Source organism: Hippopotamus amphibius, chromosome 1, assembly GCF_030028045.1.
Source record: "Hippopotamus amphibius kiboko isolate mHipAmp2 chromosome 1, mHipAmp2.hap2, whole genome shotgun sequence".
NCBI classification, from domain to species: Eukaryota; Metazoa; Chordata; class Mammalia; order Artiodactyla; family Hippopotamidae; genus Hippopotamus; species Hippopotamus amphibius.
The window spans coordinates 218,985,312-219,009,097 of NC_080186.1; the positions used below are offsets into that span (position 1 = coordinate 218,985,312).

At 38.5% G+C, this 23,786-nt stretch overlaps 1 protein-coding gene across 4 annotated transcripts; it reads right to left on the bottom strand.

The window, feature by feature from the left end:
• Positions 1–1,761: 1,761 nt before the first annotated feature.
• On the bottom strand, positions 1,762–23,764 carry UTP15 (UTP15 small subunit processome component). Of its 4 annotated transcripts, XR_009054628.1 has the most exons (14): positions 23,587–23,763; positions 20,419–20,589; positions 18,993–19,085; positions 18,720–18,904; positions 17,376–17,554; positions 16,722–16,847; positions 14,623–14,758; positions 13,399–13,483; positions 12,379–12,528; positions 11,519–11,620; positions 10,617–10,750; positions 10,385–10,443; positions 8,471–9,889; positions 1,762–7,471 (listed from the first exon to the last, which is right to left on the bottom strand). XR_009054628.1 is itself a non-coding variant. In XM_057741147.1 (13 exons), exons 2-13 carry the CDS (start codon positions 20,506–20,508, stop codon positions 9,669–9,671), a joined length of 1,560 nt encoding a protein of 519 aa, XP_057597130.1. In that variant the 5' UTR covers positions 20,509–20,589; positions 23,587–23,763; the 3' UTR covers positions 8,143–9,668. The 4 variants fall into 4 exon arrangements, 3 of the variants coding, with proteins under 3 accessions (XP_057597130.1, XP_057597153.1, XP_057597144.1); XM_057741147.1 differs by lacking the exon at positions 1,762–7,471 and having other exon boundaries at positions 8,143–9,889; XM_057741161.1 differs by lacking the exons at positions 1,762–7,471; positions 10,385–10,443 and having other exon boundaries at positions 9,710–9,889; positions 23,587–23,764.
• Positions 23,765–23,786: the final 22 nt, after the last annotated feature.

Consider the following 23,786-nt stretch of genomic DNA (forward strand, 5'->3'; position numbering starts at 1 on the left):
TTGGTAGAGCCCGTGAGCCACAACAATTGACCCCATCTGCTGCAACTACTGAAGCCCATGCACCTAGAGCCCGTGCTCTGCAACAAGAGAGGCCACTGCAATGAGAAGCCTGCGCACCACAATGAAGAGTAGCCCCTGCTTGCTGCAACTAGAGAAAGCCCGTGTGCAGCAACAAAGACCCAACACAGCCAATAAAAAATAAATATAGGTGGGGGGGAGTTGAGGGAGGGAGGGAATATGGGGATATGTGTGTAAAAACAGATGATTGAACTTGGTGTACCCCCCAAAAAATAATTAAAAAAAAGAAAAATAAATAAATAAATATATATAAAGTTACAAAAAAAAAAAATTTCTCAATGGACCATAAGGCCAGCTTCTAGAAATATTTTAAGTTGTAGTTCTCAGAAAAATGAAATATAGCCATTTCGTCTTGTACTCAGTAACCACACTTCTGTTTTCAAGTAAATTGCCAAGCTGGATCCAATAAACATTCCTTCATTCCATTCATTCGTTCAGCACATATTTCCTAAGCACCAGCTATATACGGTGGATAAAGTCGAGAATACAAAGATGAATAAGGACGTATTCCATGTTTCTAGAATATAAGATGCCATTTCTACAGTGGACGAGAATATGTACTCTTGAACCAGACTGAGATCAAATCCCAGATCTGCCACAAACCAACTGCCTGACTTTAGACAAGTCACCTAAACTTTCTGTGTCACTTTGGTGTCACCACGTGCAGAGTGGGAATAATAGTAGCCCTTGCCCTGAAGGTTATTAAGCATCCTGTGGAATACAAAGCACCCTGGGTGAGAAGGTCTTCTAGGAACACATCTTGGAAGTGAGAGTTGTGAGTGGAGCTTGACTGAAAAGGTAAGTAGCATTTCCTTAAATGAAGATGAGCAGCAGGGATGAGACATTACTTTGGGGTGGAAAAACAAAGACTTACTCTCTAGGATTAGCATAATTCATATCAATCTACCCCAGTATACACTCCTCAAAACGCACAAAAATTTATGTAAAAGCTTACTCAATGCAGAATTGCTTCTAACTGTACAAGAATGGGAACAATCTAAATGCCCATCAGTGGGGGATGGCTAAATTGATTACAGCACAGCTGCGCAGTGAGATAGGACAGCATAAAAAAGAATGAAGCCGTGTTCATTGTACTGCTAAGTTGGAGTACCCTCTGATGTGCAGTAAGTGGAAAGTGAAATGCAGAATAGCAAGTATAATGTGCTCCTATTTGTTTAGAATTGAAGGTATGCATGCACATATATTTAAAGATATAGACTATTGGGGGAAGAATATTGTGTGGATTGCCTTCCTGAGCCTCTGCTCCATCCTCCCTCTAGTCGCCTTCAGAAATGCAGAGATGGAACAGTAAACATGACATTTCCCAGACTCCTTCACAGATACTGCTCTGGATGAAAAATTAGGCTCCACTAATCAGATATATTCACAGATTTGGAAGGCAGGAGGCTGGGGAGGTCTGCTTCTTGTGTTACTGTAGCCAGCTTCCTCCATGGTCCTCCTGAGTGCTGCTGATGTTGTTTCCACACCCCTCATTACAGCTGCCCTAATAAATAGGGTAGGTGAGCCTCAATGCTTCTGGACCATTCCCCCTTGCTCCTGCCCAAGAAAACCTCACCTTTGACTTTCATGCCATCTAGTTACATATGTAATATACTCCACCTTATTGGTCACCACAGAGCACAGGGCCACTCCCCATTGATTTTTTTTTTTTTTTTTCAGTAGAAAACTTTATTTTGTCTTTCAGGAGTAGGCAAACATGTCTTACAATACTATCAACACCAGGGTTCCACACTCAGCAAGTTAATTTACACACCAGTCCCAAATAGTAAAACAGAAAAAGCATTTGGGATTGTAGGATAAAAACACAACAAAAGACTCATTTTGGATGCTTACCAGTCAGGAATTTTGAATTACATGAAGTAAAAAAGCAATACCCCAAAGCTATGGCCACAGGAGACGTGAGCTCAGAGCACTTCCCGTGCAAGGGACTTGGGTTCTAACTTGAAGGCCACACAAGCATCACCCGCTTGAGCTTTGCCCACAAAGGCCTGTCCCTCGAACAGGAACACCCGTTCCAGTCACCAGGACACCTGGCCAGCAGAGCTTTTCACTGGAATGTCAAAGACAGGAATGAAGGAAGCAAAAGAAAAACACATTCAAACTCCGCCCACCAATGCTTAGAGAGGCTGCTGCTAGACATTCCACATGGCAGAAACAATCCCAGCTCAGGATTTCCTCTCTCCTAAGGGGCAAGACTTCTGCATTTCCCACAGGGCATTTGCAACCGCAAACGAAAATCTAACGAGGGTGCTGAGCAGGACCACCACTTCAGAGCTGACGGGCTGGGCACGGGGAGCGGTGGACAAAGGGAGCTTCGTAGACAATCTTCAAAATATTTTATTACAAAATACAGTACGGGGCTCGCAGAACGACTTTTTTTTTTTTAATTTATTTTTGGCTGTGTTGGGTCTTCATTGCTGCATGAGGGCTTTCTCTAGATGTGGTGAGCGGGGGATACTCTTCATTGCAGTGCATGGACTTCTCACTGCAGTGGCTTCCCCTGTTGCAGAGCATGGGCTCTAGGTGCATGGGCTTCAGTAGTTGCAGCACATGGGCTCAGCAGTTGTGGCTCATGGGCTCTAGAGTGCAGGCTCAATAGTTGTGGTGCAGCTTAGTTGCTCCAGGAAATGTGGGATCCTCCCAGAGCAGGGATTGCACCTGTGTCCCTTGCATTGGCAGGTGGATTCTTAACCACTGCGCCACCAGAAAAGCCCTCCTCATCGATTCTTGAACACTATAGCTCCTGGCTTGCTGTCACTCTCTTTGATTCTTGTCCTAATTTTTGGCTCTTTCACCAGTACCTTTCATGTCTCCAGCTAACTACCTCTAATACAGTATGTTCCCTACATACAAATGAGTTCCATTCCAAGAGCGCATTCATAAGTGCAATTTGTTTGTAAGTCCAACAAAGTCTAGGTACCCAACTAACACAATCGGCTATATAGTACTGTGCTGTAATAGGTTTATAATACTTGTCACACAAATATATAAAAAACAAACCAAAAAAACCCACTTTTAATCTTACAGTAGTACCTTTAAAAGTACAGTAGTACAGTATAACAGCTGGCATACAGGGGCTGGCATCTAGTGAACAGGCAAGAGTTCCTGACTGGAGAAGGGAGAGGAGGTGGGAGACGGCAGAGCTGAAGGATCGTCAGCAGTAGGAGACGAAGGGCAAGCTGCAGTGTCACTCACACCTGAAGCTGATGGAACACACATTTGCATCTTTGAAAGTTCGCAACTTGAAGGTTCATATGCAGGGGACTCACTGTACACAAGCTGTAACTTTTCAACTCCACACAAACTAACAGTCCATCAACCCAGCTGTTTTCACTGTCCTCACCCCCTCACGATCTCATTTCCTTACTTACCCAACTTTGATTCCATGATGCATCATCCATTCTTTCACATAAGTCAACGACACCCTTGTCCCTTTCTCAATTAATTTGTGCTCACCAATGAAAACGTCAACGTTGGTTAAATCATATCTCAGCCTATCCCACATCTGCATCCTCATAGCCGAACATGATAAGAGAAAAGCACACAATCATGCTGACTGGTCTCGCTTTAAGTCCATGACACTAACCTCATGTGGGCCTTAGTGCTGCTAGTAATGCTACTTCCTTCTTTAGTCCATTCACTCCCCTAACAATAAGAGTGAACAACAGAAATAGTCTAGGCACTTATATACGCATTAACTCAATTCTCACAACCACCTTTTGTGATTTTATCTGATCAACAGATGAAGACAACGAAATACAAAATGGTAAAATAACTTGTCCAAAGTCACAGAGCTAGCCAGTGGCCGAGCCAAGATTCAAACCCACGCAGCAGGCTCCAAAGTATGAGCTCTTGACCTCTCTACAAGTATCTCTTATTGTGTGTTCTCTCCTAAAACTTTCAAAACCTGACTTCCTCCTTCTCCAACCTGTTTCAGTTGTTACTTTTTCTCCAATAAAGGAACTTCGTAAAGAACTTCCACAGATCCTCACCATCACATCTACACACCTACCTGCATCTGTGCCACATCTCTGCCTTCCCTCTTGAACTATGCACAAACTATTTATTTGCTGTCTAAGCCAACCCTTCCATTTGAGCACTCAGCCCCTGTCCCCTCCCAAGGACACTGCCCTGGCAACTGGCCCCCCTCCCTCCTATAATTATCAGTGTCTGCCTCTCTACAGAGGGATTATCCCACCAGCATACATTCTGTCATTCCATTTAGAAGACTGCATGTTAACAATCATTTTAAATGGGGCTTTTAATTAATGTTTAATAGAGCTGATTTAAGTTAAATAGGCTAAATTTCTTTAAACAATCACATTTACAATCCAAAGTCCTTTAAGAAACTCAATAGCATTTATACATTTAAGATATTTGAATTTCTTGTAAATAGCACTTCAAATGCTTGCGTCAACAAGCAAAACCTTCCCAAGTACTTAACTCTTATAAATTAAATGTACAGTGATTAACTTCTCTGAAATATTTCAATATTTCTGCAAGCTTAGTAACATCTTAAAATACCTTTCAACAAAAATTCAGAAGTCTAAAAATCTGTTAAGGCACTTTAAGTTGGAAATGAAGGCCAATGTTATACATACTGTAATGTGCCAATTATGTTCAAATACTACCTCAAATAGCATATACTATAGTCTGTCCCAATGACTATAAAAATCATTCCTGAACTTAACAAGGAAGTATTGAGAGCTATGGGAATTGTTTCCTAACCTTTTTGAAAATCTGTAATCATTACATATCTCATCTTAAAAATGCAGCATTCTGTGAAGTTCTGTTAAAGGATGTAAGTGGTTTTGGCCCCAGCAGGCAGGCCAGTTCAGAGTGCTGGGATGATGAACTCAAGCTTGGGGAATTAAAGGGTGAATTAACTATTGTAGTAAATTCATTGATAAATGAGAATACCAACCTTGGATGGCTGTGGTAAGAATCAAATAAAATAATGTATAGGAGGGACTTCCCTGATGGTGCAGTGGTTAAGAATTCGCTTGCCAATGAAGGGGACATGGATTTGATCCCTGGCCCAGGAAGATCCCACATGCCTCAGAGCAACTAAGCCCATGCGCCGCAACTACTGAGCCTATGCTCTAGGGCCCCTGAGCCACAACTACTGAGCCCAAGCGACTAGAGCTCGTGCTCCACGAGAAGCCACTGCAATGAGAAGCTCACGCACTGCAAGAATAGCCCCTGCCTGTCACAACTAGAGAAAGCCTGTGTGCAGCAATGAAGACCCAATGCAGCCAAAAATAAAAAATAAATAAAATAAATCTTTAAAAAAAAATGTATGGGAAAACCCTTGTCACATGTGACAGCTGATGACAGCTAGTTTTTTGGTAGAATTTTAATCTTTCATTTTTACTAGTATCCAACTTAGCATATTTATGAAGTTAAATTTTCTTTTAAATATAAATTTAATAAATTAAGCCTTCTTAACATGAAGACACAACTTTGAGCGTGACTAATCTCATAATTACACAGGGAAGCAAACTCCTGGTTTCCTATAAGCCTCTGGGCTGTATGATTGCTTAAATCAATTCATGAAGGGGAAACCAGACCCTATGTCCTTACCACAACATAGAAACATTTTTTCTACTTTGAAAAAAATATATCTGAATTCACAGAGCTGAAATTTTAAGAGGAGACTCCCATTACAAAATCTTCCTTTAACTAAGGACTCTTCTAGTCTAAGACATATTTCCTTACAGATAATTCACTACTTGAGGAAGTGGGGAAGGCAGGAAAGGTAGCAAGTGTAAAATCAGTGTGCTAGAATTACAGCCAGTGACTCTCCATCAGAACTGGTACATCTCAGAAAGCCAGGAAGAAAATAAGAACCTCTTTATAAAAAATGATTTACATTGAACTTAACAACAACAAGAAAACTATTTTCCAAAGCAAGCTACTCTGGCTTGGGGCTCTAAAACACAAAATGATATTAAGAATAGAGGGGGACATCAGGAAGCACGCTCGAGCCTCCTAGATCGCTTCCTCCACAAGAGGGCAGACAGCAGGATCAAGCAGTGTCAGCAGCACTTCATCTTGACGAACTGACAACCACAGCCACAGAAAGACAGAGAAAATGAAAAAGCAGAGGGCTTTGTACCAGATGAAGGGACAGGATAAAACCCCTGAAAAACAACGAAATGAAGAGGACATAGGCACCCTTACAGAAAAAGAATTCAGAATAATGATGGTGAAGATGATCCAGGACTTTGAAAAAAGAATGGATGCAAAGATCGAAAAGTTTACCAAAGACCTAAAAGAATTAAAGAGCAAACAAATACAGATATGCAACACAATAGCTGAAATGAAAAATACACTAGAAGAAACCAATAGCAGATTAGCTGAGGCAGAAGGGCGAATAAGTGACCTGGAAGACAGAACGGTGATCATCACTGATGTGGAAAAGAAGAGAAAAGAATGAAAAGAACTGAAGACAGCCTAAGAGACCTCTGGGACAATGTTAAACGCACCAACATTCACATTATAGGGGTCCCAGAAGGAGCAGAGAGAAAGGACCTGAGAAAATACTGGAAGAGATTATAGTTGAAAACTTCCCTAACATGGGAAAGGAAATAGCTACCTAAGTCCAGGAAGCACAGAGAGTCCCAGGCAGGATAAACCCAAGGAGAAACACACCAAGACATATAGTAGTCAAACTGACAAAAATTAAAGACAGAGAAATGTTATTAAAAGCAACAAGGGAAAAACGACAAATAACATACAAGGGAACTCCCATAAGGGTAACAGCTGATTTCTCAGCAGAAACTCTGCAAGGCAGAAGGGAGTGGCACGATATATTTCAAGTGATGAAAGGGAAGAACCTACAACCAAGACTACTCTACCCAGCAAGGATCTCGTTCAGATTCAAAGGAGAAATCAAAAGCTTTACAGACAAGCAACAGCTAAGAGAATTCAGCACCACCAAACCAGGCCTACAACAAATGCTAAAGGAACTTCTCCAAGTGGGAAACATAAGAAAAGGACCTACAAAAACAAAAACAAAACAATTAAGAAAATGGTAATAGGCACATACATATCGATAATTACCTTGAATGTAAATGGACTAAATGCACCAACCAAGACACAGCCTGGCTGAATGGATACAAAAACAAGACCCATATATATGCTGTCTCCAAGAGACCCACTTCAGACCTAGGGACACATTCAGAAGCAAAGTGAGGGGATGGAAAAAGATATTCCATGCAAATGGAAATCAAAAGAAAGCTGGAATAGCAATACTCACATCAGGTAGACTTTAAAATAAAGAATGTTACAAGAGACAAGAAAGGACATTACATAAAGATCAAGGGATCCATCCAAGAAGAGAAGATAACAATTATAAATATATATGCACCTGCAAATAACCCAATCCACAAATGGGCAGAAGACCTAAATAGACATTTCTCCAAAGAAGACATACAGATGGCCAACAAACACATGAAAAGATGCTCAACATCACTCATCATCAGAGAAATGCAAGTCAAAGCCACAATGAGGTATCACCTCACACCAATCAGAATGGCCATCATCACAAAGTCTGGACACAACAAATGTTGGAGAGGGTGTGGAGAAAAGGGAACTCTCCTGCACTGTTGGTGGGACTGTAAGTTGGTACAGCCACTATGGAAAACAATTTGGAGGTTCCTTAAAAAACTACAAATAGAACTACCATATGATCCAGTAATCCCACTCCTGGGCATATACCCAAAGAAAACCATAATCCCAAAAGAAACTTGTACCATAATGTTTATTGCAGCACTCTTTACAATAGCCAGGACATGGAAGCAACCTAAATGCCCATCAACAAATGAATGGATACAGAAGATGTGGCATATATATACAATGGAATATTACTCAGCTATAAAAAGGGATGAGATGGAGCTATATGTAATGAGGTGGATAGAACTACAATCTGTCATACAGAGTGAAGTAAGTCAGAAAGAGAAAGACAAATATTGTATGCTAACTCACATATACGGAATCTAAAAATGGTACTGATGAACTCAGTGACAAGAACAGGGAAGCAGATACAGGGAATGGACTGGAGAACTCGAGGTATGGGAGGGGGCGGGGGGTGAAGGGGAAACTGAGAAGAAGCGGGAGAGTAGTACAGACATATATATACTACCAACTGTAAAATAGTCAGTGGGAAGTTGTTGTATAACAAAGGGAGTCCAACTCGAGGATGGAAGATGCCTTAGAGGACTGGGGCAGGGAGGGTGGGGGGGAATCGAGGGGGGGGCGTCAAGGAAGGGAGGGAATATGGGGATATGTGTATAAAAACAGTTGATTGAACCTGGTGTACCCCCCAAAAAAATAAAAAAAATAAAAAAAAAAAAATATATATATGCACCCAATATAGGAGCACCTCAATACATAAGGCAAATGCTAACAATTATGAAAGAGGAAATGCAAGGCACAAATAGACACAGATGTAGAGAACAAACACATGGACACCAAGTAGGGAAAGCAGGGAGGGTTGGGGGGGAATGAACTGGGAGACTGGGATACCAAATTGTACACTCTAAATATATGCTGTTTATTGCCTGTTAACTGTATCTCAATAAAAGTTCTTAAAAAAAAAAAATTAAAAAAAAAAAAAAAAAAAAAGAATGGGGGGGAAAAAAACCCTAAATACAGATCAGAGAAAGTGGTTTTCAGAGGCAGGCAGCTACAAGATAAGCTCCAAATATATGTATAAAAGGGGCTGAAAGGCTATTAATAAAAAGAGAAATGGCAAATTTTATCATTCCCCTGACCTGAAGAAAGTTGAAAAGCAGGTAGAGGCTGCATATTGAGAGGAAGAGGAAAAACATGGTCTGTAAGGCCTACCTGCAGACCTTGTTCTGAGAAGCAGACAAGATTACACAAAGAAAAAGAAAACACAGACTGGTGAGCACAATTTTTAGGTATCAAATCTGCCTCACTACACTCTCCGAATACATGTCAAACTAGTGTCAATTATTCAGAGTTGGCCACCAATTCGCCACACCTGGAAGAGACACAGTCCCATTATCAGCTGAGGTGGAACATGTGACCTGGGATAAATGATGACATCAAGGAGAGAGAGGCAAACTCAGCTGAGGCCTGGGAATCCCAAGCGCACTGATTAGGGTGAAGAAAGAATTTATTTGTTGTTGTTGCCATTTTTTTTGTTGTTGTTTTCCAGGACAGAAGGAAAAAATAAAGCCTCGTTCCTTTGGCAGGGTTCCTAGTTGAAACCCACTCCAGAGTTCTGAATGCCCACTCAAATGCTGAAATAGAACTCTGCTATATTAAAATTAATGTCAACTTGCCCAAGATGGACATACACTATGACCAAACTGAGATCTTCCAGCTGAAGATGCCATGAAATAATTCAAAATAGCATATGGAAAACCATGTTTAAAAACAGGTCCTTATTTTCCAAGCATAGTTATTCCAGGCTATTTCATAAAATTGCTTCTGTAAATAGTTTTTAAAAATGTTATCAAAGAGGTTCTCTTCCCAATAGTTAATAGCATCAAATCTATTCCAAGTTAGGAGTTCTTATGTGTCCTATTAAGCACGCACTATGATTCAATCTTCTTGTTCTCTAGAAATCCATCAGATACATTGTGCTGCAACACAGAAGTGCTTTCTTTCCTCGTCATGGTAGCAAAAAGCATATCCATCATCCCCAAGGTTTCTAGTAGTTCTCTTTGGTAATCAATCTCTTTTTCTACAAGTCCTTGAAGTACCAAAAACTTTTTATCAACTACAGGTGACTGACCAATCACAGGTAGATATATATCTAGAAAGACAGAGAAGAAACACATTAACTAGAAACATCTTTCTAAATAATACATTAACAACATTTAGAAAAAGTACAAAAATATTAAATAAAAAAGACACAAAAAAAGCTCTACTTACTTCACAATTTATGTTTTACATAAAGTAAACAACCCATCTGAATAAAAGTATCTTAAAAAGAATTAAAGAGTGCAGAGGTTCCAATTTACTTTCATTTTCCCATTAAAAATTAGTCAAATTAGTCATGGTCACTGTAGGTATTTAAGGAAAAAACTTTTTTAATTATAATAACCCTGGTGCCAGCAACTAAAAGCCAATCCATTGTAAACATTTTACTCCATTTTAAAATGCACTGATTTACTATTATTGCTTTCTCCATGAAGTCTTTACTGGAGAATTGATAAAGGCAAGGTATAGCAATCTATTTGACTACATTATTTGACATCTCTACTTCTGCAAGTATGCTAGAACTTTTCAAGTTTTAACAACTACTTACCAATAATTATTTCGGCAGCATTAATCAAAACAGGGGCAAATCTTGGCTGGGATAGATTCCTAAAAGGCAAAAATTCTGTTTACTGAAACCTGTAAACTTTAAAAAAAAAAATTCTTAAAACAGATTCACTAAACTGTTCTGTCAGTTCTTTTACAAAGCTCATAACTAAAAGTAAATTTGGAGATAAAATTTCAGATGCAAAATATATGCATTTCATAGACATAAAACATACCTTATCAAAAAATTAAGAACACGACTGATTTCCTTTTCATCTCGACCTGCAAGGGCATTTGCAAGGACTCCTCTTCGATTTAGCTCCTTTATGATGGAAACTGTAACCTCAGGCGTCTTTACTGTACAGCTGGGCTAGAAAATGTTTCAGAGTCAACATGAGCACACAAGACAGCACAAGAAAAAAATCATAGTCTTGGAACTCACTAACAAGTACCAAATTTAAATAGGTTTTTTTCTTCCCAGTTTTGAGTCATGGTAATGGACAAGGCAAGAAACAAAATGATTCTTTTAAAAATAAGCTCCTGGACTTCCTAGGTGGTGCAGTGGTAAAGAATCCACCTGCCAATGCAGGGGACATGGGTTCGAGCCCTGCCCTGGGAAGATTCCACATGCCACGGAACAACTAAGCCCGTGCGCCACAACTATTGAACCTGTGCTCTAGAGCCCGTGAGCCACAACTACTGAGCCCATGTGCTGCAACTATTGAAGCCCACGCACCTAGGGCCCATGCTCCACAACAAGAGAAGCCACTACAATGAGGCGCCTGCTCACCACAATGAAGAGTAGCCCCCACTCACTGCAACTAGAGAAAGCCTGTGTGCAGCAAAGAAGATCCAACATAGCCAATAAATAAATTAAAAAAAAAAAAAAAATAAGCTCCTTATAGGTTCACGAATTGTAACAAATATACCACTCCGGTGGGGGATGTTGATAGGAGGGGAGGTTATGCACGTGTGGAGCAGGTGATATATGGGAAATCTCTGTACTTTTCCCTCAACTGTGCTGTGAACCTAAAACTGCTCTTTAAAAAAGTCTTAAAAAAATACACACACACACACACACACACACACACACACACACACACACACACACACACACACATATACATTCCTCACTCACCTCAAGGACTCTGTCAAGTGCCTTAGAGATCCGGAAGTTTTTCAGATCCCTGTCATACAATTCTAGGTGTTTCTTTGATGGCTTATTGATCAAAATGTCATCCTGCATTGAAAAGTAAATTTACAGAGAAAATCTGTATTCAATATCCATATAGTGCTTCATTCGAAATAAACTTTTTCATGGTGATATTTATTCAGAGTTCCATGGTGTCCTTGAACTATACCATAAATAATGCTCATATGCCCATAATGTTGAAATGAAAATGGAATAACCTGTCACTTCGATGTGTTCTGAGTGTCCTATGATTTTAACTTACGATACATACACAACACCTCCATTCTGGGCAAACATTACTCACTGCAATTCTCTTTACACAGCAAGCAGTGATTCAGTAGAAAGAGAAAACAAGAATCAGAGTCCCAATAAAGAAATCCTGGATCAATCACAACTAGTCCCAATAAAGAAATCCTGGATCAATCACAACTAGTCCCAATAAAGAAATCCTGGATCAATCACAACTTTTTTATATCTCCATCTTCTCAGATGCCAGATGGAGATATTATTGGCTCCACTCTTTTCCACAGCTGTTTAGGAGACCAAATCAGACAGCAAGTGAAAGACATTGTTCTGAGCACCACAGCATTGTTATGATTCAGGGCTTTAAGAAATACAGTTCTCATTCCCCATTACTTATTAATTTAATGTCCCCAGTGCAGCAATCTGGAGATAAATCTGAGGCAGAGAAAAGCAAAATGAAGCTAAATGCCACGTGAACTACACTTTTCAGTAACATGCAGGGATGAAGTTGCCTACTCTAACAAATCTCACCTTTAAAAAAATTATAAGAAATATACAAATACCTGTTGTTTCATGTAATTTTTTCCTTTAATAAAAGTTCGATATGCAGGCCTTCTTCTCCTAGGAAGAGACTCCTTCTTTGCTTCAGATTTCCGATGTTTAACACTCAGTATTCCATTGGTCATTCCTACAACTATTGTCTCATCTTCATGCTAACAGCAGTTAGAAAAATAAGTTAGAATATTCCTAACTCATAACTGATCTTACTTTTTCTTCAAATTACCATTTATAGTGTCTGCCACTTATCCATACTTTCATGAAGAGTTCTATTCAGATATAGATCCTCTGCCTAACAATAATCTATGCAAAAAGTTAGAATAAAATCATTTTTTCCTCCAAGATACTGTTATATTGACAGAACTTTTCATTATATTTGGAAATTATCACTGGCAGTTTGTATAATAATACACAGTTAATGACATCTTTGGAAACTTTCAAAATAATTTTTTTCGCCACATCCTCTTTCCAGAAAAAGAGTTATGTGGTGGCATGACTTTCCACCATCTTGTCAAGAAAATATTTTGTAATAACTTTTCCTAATTCAGATTTCTAAAAAATTGTCTATTCCTCCTCAATGGCTCATAAAACTTGACAGTGAACATTCCAGAAAGAGCAGGTAACAAAGAAAAGGAGACAGACATTTCATTCTGTTGGCTCTTTTTCTCCCCCCTTCCCTTTTTTTTTTTTGTACTTAGAGAGCCATCTTGACTTTCTGGAGTATTTAACCCTTGAATTAAATGTGTTAAAGAGAGATTTACCTACTTTCCAGTCCTGCCCTTAGTGTTAACAATGCCTACAACACTGTAGTTGGTTTGAAGCTATTCACAGTGAGTGGGATCTAAATCTGAATTCATGCTTAGTTACTGAGACAAGTTATATATTCTAGCAATTGTCTTAACCCAATTATCTAAAGTGGCAAGAAGAAAATTATACTTATTCAAAGATAAACCCTAATATTTCATTTTAGTTTCATTTAACAAGCAAGGTTAGTGAAAGCTTTAAAAAGAGCTGAAAGTACTTACTGCAAGTGCAAGACTCAAAATTGAAGCCGCATAATCAAAACTGTGGACTACTTTGTAGGAAGTGGTGCTATATACTTTCACCTTCCTAATGAAAAAGAAAGCTTTGTCACAAATCATCTTGGAAGTGAGTATAAAATGTAAAATTCCACTTTTTGAAAACTCAATATATGAATATTAAAACTTTTACAACAATGAAGAAAAACAATGATTAGTAATATTAGTTACAAATTCATCACTGAATCTCTTTTAAAACTGAACTGCTGACTATTCTGTTTGCATAAAGACTTCAACCAGCCACCGGAAGGACAGACCACTGTCTCCTGAAGATGAAACTTGAGAATAAAGAAAAAGCATTGATGAATGTCCACTGGAAGTCAAAACAGCAGGGTTTCTCAACTTCACTCGGCATGACTGACACTTTGGGCAGGGTAAGTCTTTGTAAGGGCGGCCGCTCTGTGCACCGCAGGATGTCCAGCAGCATCCTTGGCCTCTCCTCACTACACACCGACAGCACTCCACACCCAAGCTGCGACAACCAAAGCTGTTCAAAGATAGTGCCAAATAGCCCCTGGGAGATAAAAATCATTCTGGGCTGAGAACTACTATGAATAGACCCAACTTAAAGATCAAGTCCCAACTTTCATACTAATACCACTGCAGAGAATTTGCTATATATTTATATAACAAGGTCCTTTGTATTAGAAATATTTTCTAGCTTTTAAAATATGTATACTTTTTAATAAACATGCTAAAAAACCAAGGCTTTCCATATAGTGCGAAAAAGGAAAGTAAATCCTAGAGCTGGGCCATGGTTCTAGCCACATGTGGCTAATGAGCACTTAACATGTGGCCAGTGTGGGACTTCCCTGGTGGTCCAGTGGTTAGGACTCTGAATTTCTACTGCAAGGGGCACGGGTTTGATCCCTGGTCAGGGAACTAAGGTCCCACAGAATAACAGAAATTATTTTAAAAGATTAACGTTCACGTGGTTCAATAAAATTCCTCAGGTATATAAATTAAAGCAATAAATTACACCAAGAGAGAAAATAAGTTTGCTATATGTAAATGAGAGATCAAAACTATTTTCAACTCAACAGATTTTTTTCATGGAAATCATTTGGCAGAAATTTACTCTACCACAAACACTGCAAAAATAACTCATTTCCTCAAATAGTAAACATGTGTACATTAAGAATGATCAAGAAAGAAAGTTTAAATGCTAACCTATCCAGTGAGCCAGAGAGTAACCGCTGTCCAGAGCTGCTCAGACATAAACATGTCACAGTTTTATGATGATTTTTCAAAGACACCAGCAACTGTCCTCCTTTTAGCATGTCCCAGACTTTAACATAACGACCTCCTATAAAAAGAAATAATCATTAGTTTGATTATGAAAAGATCTGAAAAGCACTCTTCCCTGGACACTCCACAGCCTGGAGTAGAGGGATTCCAGAGCCAGACTGCCTGGTTTCATTGCTGACTCTACCATTTACTGGGTGTGTGGCTGATAATAATAACAGTTCCTCCCTCATAAAATCCAGTTATGATGATGAAATAATTTCCATTTGTAAAGTACACAGAACTGTCTGGCAAAATAAGTATAACCAAGAAAGATTTTATTTTAAGAAAATTAAAATAATTCTTTAAAAGGAATTTTGTATAATCATGGAAAAGAATAACGTAGATTTCATTTCCTAAAAATTCTGTGAATCCCACCAAAGCTGAAAAACTTCTCTATAGAGACTTCTTAGGTGGCACGGTGGTAAAGAATCCACCTGCCAATGCAGGGGACACGGGTTCAAGCCCTGCCCTGGGAAGATTCCACATGCCACGGAGCAACTAAGCCCGTGTGCCACAACTATTGAGCCTATGCTCTAGAGCCCGTGAGTCACAACTATTGAGCCCATGTGCCTAGGGCCCATGCTCCACAACAAGAGAAGCCACTACAACGAGGAGCCTGAGCACCACAATGAAGAGTAGCCTCCACTCGCAGCAACTAGAGAAAGCCTGTGTGCAGCAACGAAGACCCAATGCAGCCAATAAATAAATAAAATAAATTTATTAAAAAAAAAAACTTCTCTATAACTTTTATTCTAAGAATTGGAAGCATCCTCAAAGGCAATTTAATCCAATGGTTTAAAAAAGAATTTTTTTAATATGGCATCTTTTCTTTCAATGAAATATTAAGCAAAAGTCTAATAGGTAAAATAGAAAAAGAGGCTGGGAGGCTGGGAGAGGGAGCGGAAGAAGTTCTTATCTATCCTGACTGTGGAAAAGGGCCTGGAACCCAATTCACAGTCCCTGTCTCCCCACATGTAGCAGCTCATGAGAGAGATCACAGTTTGAAACCACTGATCTAGCCCAAACTCTCATTCTCAAGGTCTATATTGGTTAAGGAATTGCCTGAGGTCACACAATTAGCTAGTGACACGACGGAGATTAGCATACAGGCATTCCTTCTCCCTGTTCAACTTGTACATACTTCCATATCTCAAAATAACAGCAAGAAAAATAGATACCTCTGACAATATTATCAACTTATTTTGAAATCAAATAGGTATTGGGGAAAAGAGTATAAAACAGGACAACTTCTCTTTGCATTTTAGAACCAAGCAAAAAAAATAAAGAAAACAAAGCTACACACTACCTGTGTAGTCTTCTAATGTCAACACATTAATTTTGACTTAAATGAAAAAAGGCAGTTTACTTCTTCCATTATAATTGTGAAAATGCACTATGATCAATAATAAAAAAACCCCTCAGTTCCAACTTGATGAAAAATGTATCAAGGCCCCTTTGACTACATATTATCTCCTCCTCCAGCACTATCAGCTATGTGCTGGGTAAGGCCATTTCAGTCAAGAGTCACATAAAAGGAGACAAACCTGATTCTAGATCTGAAAGAACCTGCGTTTTCAAAAGCTGCCGCAGATCTCTTACGTAAGAACAGCAGGAGCACGACCTGGATTTCTGGGTTAAGCACACAACACAGGCTCTCAAGTTCTAAGATTTCAGATCTGCCGCTTACCACTCTGCACTGGACAAATTACTTAAAACTTTTATTTTCTTTTGCAAAACAGAGGGAAAACTATCTTGTAGGCTCATTTGGGGGACTGAAGATAATACGTTTATAATAGCACAGTGCCTGGCTCATCGCTACTCTATAAATGAAAACTGCTTGCCTGTCCCACTTATCAACTGTTAGAGCAAAAACTTAGATATGCAGTTCAAGTGCATACCGATAAATTATAAAGAGTAACTGATAAAGAAATATCTGACTCAAGACAAACAATACTGGTGAAAACAATTTTTAAAAGAAATACCTGCTGATACCAGAAGACCTCCAGAGGGAAAAAGCAGGACACTCTCCACTGGCTGCCCATGCTCAACACAGATAACACTCTGGTTTGTTCGTGCATCAAACATCTTCACAGTATGATCATATGACCCTAAAACGTCAATTTTTGTATTCTGTGAGTTTTACTACTCAAAATAACAAAAATTATACGTGTGTATCCATATTTAAACATACATTTTAAAGAGAGAAAAAGCATAGATAAAATTTTTAAAAGACATATACATACTCATGAAGATACAGTACTTCCAAACCCTCTGGTACCACTGACTATTTCTGAAGCACTAACTTACACAGAATCTTAAACGATTCCTATCTTCAGACTACTGTCACTACTGAGTCACCTGGGAGATTCTGCACAGGCACCCGTTAAGACTGAACTGCATTATGTCTGTTTCTTGGCTGCTGGAAAATCTGTGAAAACCAGAGTACTGATGTTTCCAAACGTTTTGAGGACAATAAGAACAATCACCAAAAGAAGTAAAAGAAAACAACTGGATAAACAGAGATGTATTTCTTTATACAACTTTTTAAAACTCCTCTATCCCAAGAGTCCCAAAGCGATAATGAAGTATATCAATAAAATTACCAACTTCAGGAGGAAGAAAAAGATTTCACTAACCTGTTACAAAGAGATCCGGGTTCAGTCTGCTAGCACATCCACACCTTACATAATCAGAATGTTCTTTGAATGTCAGAATTTCTTTGGAGTTTGGAATATCCCATAATTTCACTGTGTAATCATCAGCCCCAGAGACCACATGATATTTGTCAGCTGTAAAATCCACTGTATGAACTGCTCTGAAAGATCAAGGATCAGTATATTAAAAAACAAGAAAAAATTACTTCTCGCACCTTCTAACATCAAACACCACTCTTCCCAAAATAACAAAAAAAAAGCAGCTCAGTTTCAGTGAGTAATAGTATGGAGAAATCATGAGACAAAAAGAAAATCTTTAAAATCTTCAAAACAAGTATTTCTCTCCAGACCAATTTAAAATTTATATACCCCTGGTACTACAAAGTTAATAAGAATATTAAACGATAGCCTTAAAACTACATTTTCTAATATGTTAACATTTCTACTTGGTAGCTCAATGGAAAGTAAATGTTCTAAATGTTGGCACATATGATACTTTACAAATTTTTCAAAATGGGTAGTTCTTAAAAAATTCTAAGGAGACTTGACACTAAGTAGGATCATGTTAAGTGAACTTCTTATATTTAAAATGTGTCACTGATGGACTAAGACTATCCTGATAATAGACTATAAAAACACTTCTGAGATTTAAAATTAATAGCAAATTTCAGCAACGACATTGGTAATCCTGAGACAAAGTTATAATATAAAACTGCCCTTGGCCATTTAATTTATAAAGGGGCAAAACAATAAATCCAAGTAGAAAAAAATCCACCTTCCAGCTTGATTTCAAAATAACAACCTCTAATATAGTCCAGGCCTTTAGAGTTCTCATTAACAGTTGTGTGGTTGCCTTTAGATCAGCAGTTTATAACCTCAATGGGGTCACAAAACTCACCGAGAAGTTAATGAAAGCTACAGGACGTCTCCATAGATAAACGCACATTTCCTAAAATGTCACATACAATTCTACGGAACTCATAAGCCCCATCAAACTGGACCATAAGACTGAACCAAGTTAAGCACTGTCTTAGACCAAACAGAAAATAAAGTCCATAATGGCACATAATCTTCACAGAACTCTGGTTTTCTCAAAGTCTGTAAAACCAGTAGAGCTTACAATAATACAAAACAAAAACACATAAAAACCAACTATCTGTAACTGTATGGTGACAGACGTTAACTTGATTTATTGTGGTGATTATTTCACAATATATACAAATACCGAATCATTATGTTGTACATCTGAAACTAATATAATGTATGTTAATTATAACTCAATAAAAAATAAATTAAAATAAAAGAAACAAAACAACCATGTCTTACTTAGTATGGCCTTCAAACTGCCTGAGGGGAGCCCTCCCACTTATATCAAAAAGCTGAACACCACCATCTTCACTGCCAGCCACAAGCAATCTACCATCCTGCCGAAAAGTTGCACAGTACGCTGTGTCTTTAAATCGTGAAAAGGTTTTTATAGGCTCTTGGGAGTACCGGCCATAAATGTGAATCTACAAGAAGATAACAGTATTTTATCAGATGGCTCAAGATGAGTAGTAAATATAAACTACACAAAAGAAAAATAAATATTATATTTACCCTTGAAGAAGCTGTGACAGCATAATTATATGGAGGCTGTGGAGAAAAGTCTACCTTTGACACTGCACCAAACTCCTTGATCTGAACAGGGGTCTTAATGAAAAATAATACGGAGTATTAACAAAGTTACAACTGGTAAGACCTATCTAAGCATATAATTTCTTACTGACAATTTCTTTGTGTTCTTAATAACTAGCTTGTATTTAATAGAGAAGTATGAAGAAAGCAAAAAAGATCCAAATTCCATCACCTAGACTATCTCTGTGGCCATTAAGATAAATAAATACATGTTTAGAAAGCCACACCCCACTTTTTCTCTTCAGCTGTGAAGTTTTCTGTCATTACTACTGGGAAAATGTCATGCCTAAACGAGCATACATTTACCCACGTATTTTTAAACTGGCACAAAGATCATACCACGCAGGTTGTTCTGCACCTTGCCTTTTTTTTCACTTACTAACACATCCTAGCTAACTTGTCATATGAGCAATAGCTTTACCATCCATTATAAAACACATCATAATTTACTTTACCAATCAGGTACTAACAAAAAGGTTTACCTGAGATTTCTAATATCACAAATAACACTTCAATGAACATCTTTATACATAAAGATAACATACTTTACACACAAATTTTGGAGAACATGTTCCAAGCTGTGGAACTTACAAGCCTAAAGGTATTTTTATCTTAATATTATAGATTACGCCAGAATTGCCCTCCAGAAAGTTTGCACCAATTTGTCTCCCTCAAGTTGGGAGACTGGGATACCAAATTGTACACTCTAAATATATGCATTTTATTGTAAAATATAAACAAATAAAAAGTTTTTAAAAAAAATTTTCATTTGTGCCAGCAGATGAAAAAGAATCCAAATTATATCCAATAATTTAATTATCCAATAAATTATTATCCCATAATTATCCAATTATTGTTTTAATTTGCATTTCTTCAATTATGAGTGAAGCTGAAGCTCTTTTAATATATTTATTGGTCACTTAAATTTCTTTTTCTATAAACTTCCCAATCCCAATCTTTCTCCATTTTTCTATTTAGTTCTTCATCTTTTTAAAAATTCATTTGTTAGTCTTTACAGATAGTCTAGAAGAATTAATTTTGCATCTCTTCCTCATTAGATTAAAAAAAAAAAAACCTTTCATGAGATTCAAATTCTAAAATTTAATTCATTTGGCATTGATTAATCATCTATTCTGTGCTAGATACTTATATGATTAAACTGACTAAGGAATACAGGATTTCATATAACTCCAAGAAAAAAATATCAAATTTTCCAGCCAAACTATAAGCTGCTGATAGATTATTTTTAGTTATTAGTTCTGCATTAGCATATCCAAAGTACAACAGATGCTGCAGAAATTGTCATAAATGAAAAACACCCCCCTTCCTTAATTTTGTCTACACTTACCTTATAGTTGTTCCAGTACAGTGTATCTTGGGTAATTTTTTCACCAAGTACAGGATATGTCTGGATTGCTACAGGCTTATAACCAGCCATACTTTCATATAATTGCACTGTTATCCAAGGGCAAATAGTTTGAAATTGGTATTAGAAATAATTAAAGTGACTGCCTCACGTCTGAAAAAGAAAATATTTTATATACATATATTATTCACAAACCTGAATATAGTTATGATTTTCACTGCATCTTCTCAAAAAGCTGTGTGGTAGCTTATAGATCAGTAACCATTTAATTTTAATACAGAAAGGACAATCTAAAGGAATCAAGAAGAATACAGATAGGGCTACCATAGCGTACTATCTACTCAGCTACATGCAGAGGCTATACACAAATGTTCCCACACCTACCTGACCGATTTACAACACCTGGGAATAAACATGGCTTAGCCATCCATTCACTAGCCAAAGCAGAGAAAAACACACTGGCTTAGAATGTTCATTTACTGACAACAGAAAACATTAAGGTGAAACTGCAAATACAAAGGTTTCCTGAAGTTAAACTTAAAAGACATTTAATCTATAATAACACAGTCTAGGGACCTGACTTCCTGAAAGCCTAAAACTGCCAAGAAGAAAAGAAAACAAAGCTATTCTAATGTAGAAAATTTAAATTTAAAAGCTTAAAATAAAAATCTAATATTCTGATGTAGAAGCTTTAAATTAATTTTAAAAAGTTTAAACAGTAAGAAAGAAAAAATTAAGCAATTCTGAAATTAAATTCTAAATTAAAGTGACAATAAAAATTAATAAAAACTTTTAACCGACATGTAATTAAGCCAAAATCTTTCCAGAACCATTCAATTGCAACAGAGATTCAATTATATTAGAGGAATGATTCAGCAGTGCAACTCATCTATTCCCAAAAGCCTGAAAACTCTCCATCAGAAACACCAAAACAAACAGGTGTGACATATTTTAAAGGCTTTGATGAAACATGGCAATTATTTAAAAAGTTTTCTATTCGCTGAAGTACCTACGATGCACACACTGTTTTAGGCACTGGGGTGCAATGGTGAGTGAAACAGACATGGTCAGTGCCTTCATATACTCCAATATTCTTCATTTCAGCTGGGACTTGGCACCAGCTGGGAATCTGGAGTCAGCCTTGACTTGTCCTTCCTTCTCACTTCTAACATCCAAATAGTTAGCAAGAGCTGCTGATTTTGCCTCCCAAATCTTTCTAAAACTCCATCATGTCCACTCCACCTAGTTCCACTGCTCACATCTTCTCATCGAAAGGTCTCCCTGACTGCCTTCCAAATAACGGTCAGTTATCTAACTACTATGCAAACCTGGCTTTTGCTACAAAGCCCAACACCAGCCAGAAAAGAAGATGTAAACTCCTATACATGGCATGTAAGGCCCTCTATGATCTTGCCCCCGCCTACCTTTCCAGCTTCAGATCTTGTTAGTCCTTTAATAAACCATGCTCTCCTGTTTCAATGTCTTTCTTTATTTGTCCTCTCCCGCAGGAATACCTCCTTCTACCTATCTATTTATCATTTAAAGTTCAACTCAAGGATCACATCCTCCAGGAAACCTCTGACCTCCTAAGCTGGGTCAGGGGCTTGTCTTCTATATCCCTACATGATTGTGTATTTCTGTCAATGCACATAATCACATTACATTTGTAATGACCTCTTTTTCTCATTAAACTGAACATTTCATGTCGGAAAGATTAAAAAGAAGTGCTCAAAGAATATTTGTGGAAGGAAGGAAAGGAAGCATTCTGCTGGGTTATGGGAAGCAAAATTAAAATCACAAGTAGTATCTACTATATGAACACTGCTACACAGCACAAGTCCACAAAGTTTTTCTGTAAAAGACCAAATAATAAATATTTTAGGCTTTGCAGGCCAACAGGCAAATGAAGGATATTATGTAGTTACTTATATAGGAAGAAAGAAAAACTCCCCAATTTTTTACTAATGAAGCCCCCCCCCAATAATTATAAGTACAATATTTTGTTTATGAATGAAAGGGATGGGACTCTTTGGAGGGAGGGGGAAAAACATTTCACTTACTCTGGTTCAAAGTTAGTGTTTCCTATCATCAAGTAGATTGCAAATATTCACCTATAAAATTCATTCTTGGCTCACTGACTACCCCAAAACAGACCCTGGGCCAGATCCAGCCTGTGGGCCTTTGCCCCTTACTAGAGCAGAGCTGACCCTTGAACAACACAGGTTTGAATTGTGCGGGTCCATGTACAGGCTGATTTTTTTCAACAGTACAATAATTACAGCAGTACTACAGACTTTCTGGTTTGTTGAATGCACAAGTGGAATCCAGGATGTAGAGGAACCTGGATAAGGAGGAACTGTGCATATGGAGGGCCCACTCTAAATTATATCTCCTGGGAACATCAAGGGCCCTAAACTTCCCCCTCACCCTCAATGTTCAAGGGTCAACTGTATAGGCAAAAAAGTACATAACTCTGCCTTGAAAGAAACAGTGTAAGGTTTTAGCAGAAAAAAGTAAGGCACCGTGGCAGTGGTTTGTCAGATTAAAGTGAGGAACAGCATTAGAGGCAGGGTAGGGCAAGCAAGACAGTGCAAAGGCACGGATGCAAGAAGTGATGTGAAAATGAATAGGAAAGAAATGATATGGGAGAGGTTAGAGACTAAGACACTGGGACTAAATGAAAAACAGGTACTACTACATCACAATGCAGAATACCAAATGTATGTATAAGTTCAGCGAGCAGAGCGCTTACATGAGATTTTTCTCTCTAACTGGGCGGCTGCCAGAAAGATTCAAAGAGTGTATTTCAGCGGGTCCTTGAAGTATAATATTAAAACGAATTAACCACTTAACATGGGTGGGCACTGCCAACTGAGGGAACCTCATAAGCAAAGACAGAGATGGAAATCTGCCTACTGCTTTGAAGCGGTGTGGATTACTCCGGGGACTAAGAACGGTGGACGGTAGGAGTGGACGTGACCGTAGAGTAAAATCTAGGTCGAAACTAAGCTGCGGGGATCCTCACTGAGAGGCTAGTTAAGGAGTTTAGCCACTCCGCGGACACTGGGAAGCCCCAGAGGAGCCCGCTAGATGGCAAGGAAGGCCCGATGTGAGTCTCGGCTACCCTCCTTGGGAGCCCCGTTCACCTACCTCCGATGGGCCCGGAGGGTCCGCTGAGACACCCCGGCCTCAAGGAGAATTTCTTGGACTCCGCCAGCCCCCTCCCTAGACTGCGCAGGAGAACATGCGAAAGATCACGCGGATCCTCCACGGAGCCGCCGAAACACGCGACGCACAGAACCTCCCGGCGCGTCGCACGAAGGTGACGTAATGGCGCAGACACACGGGCG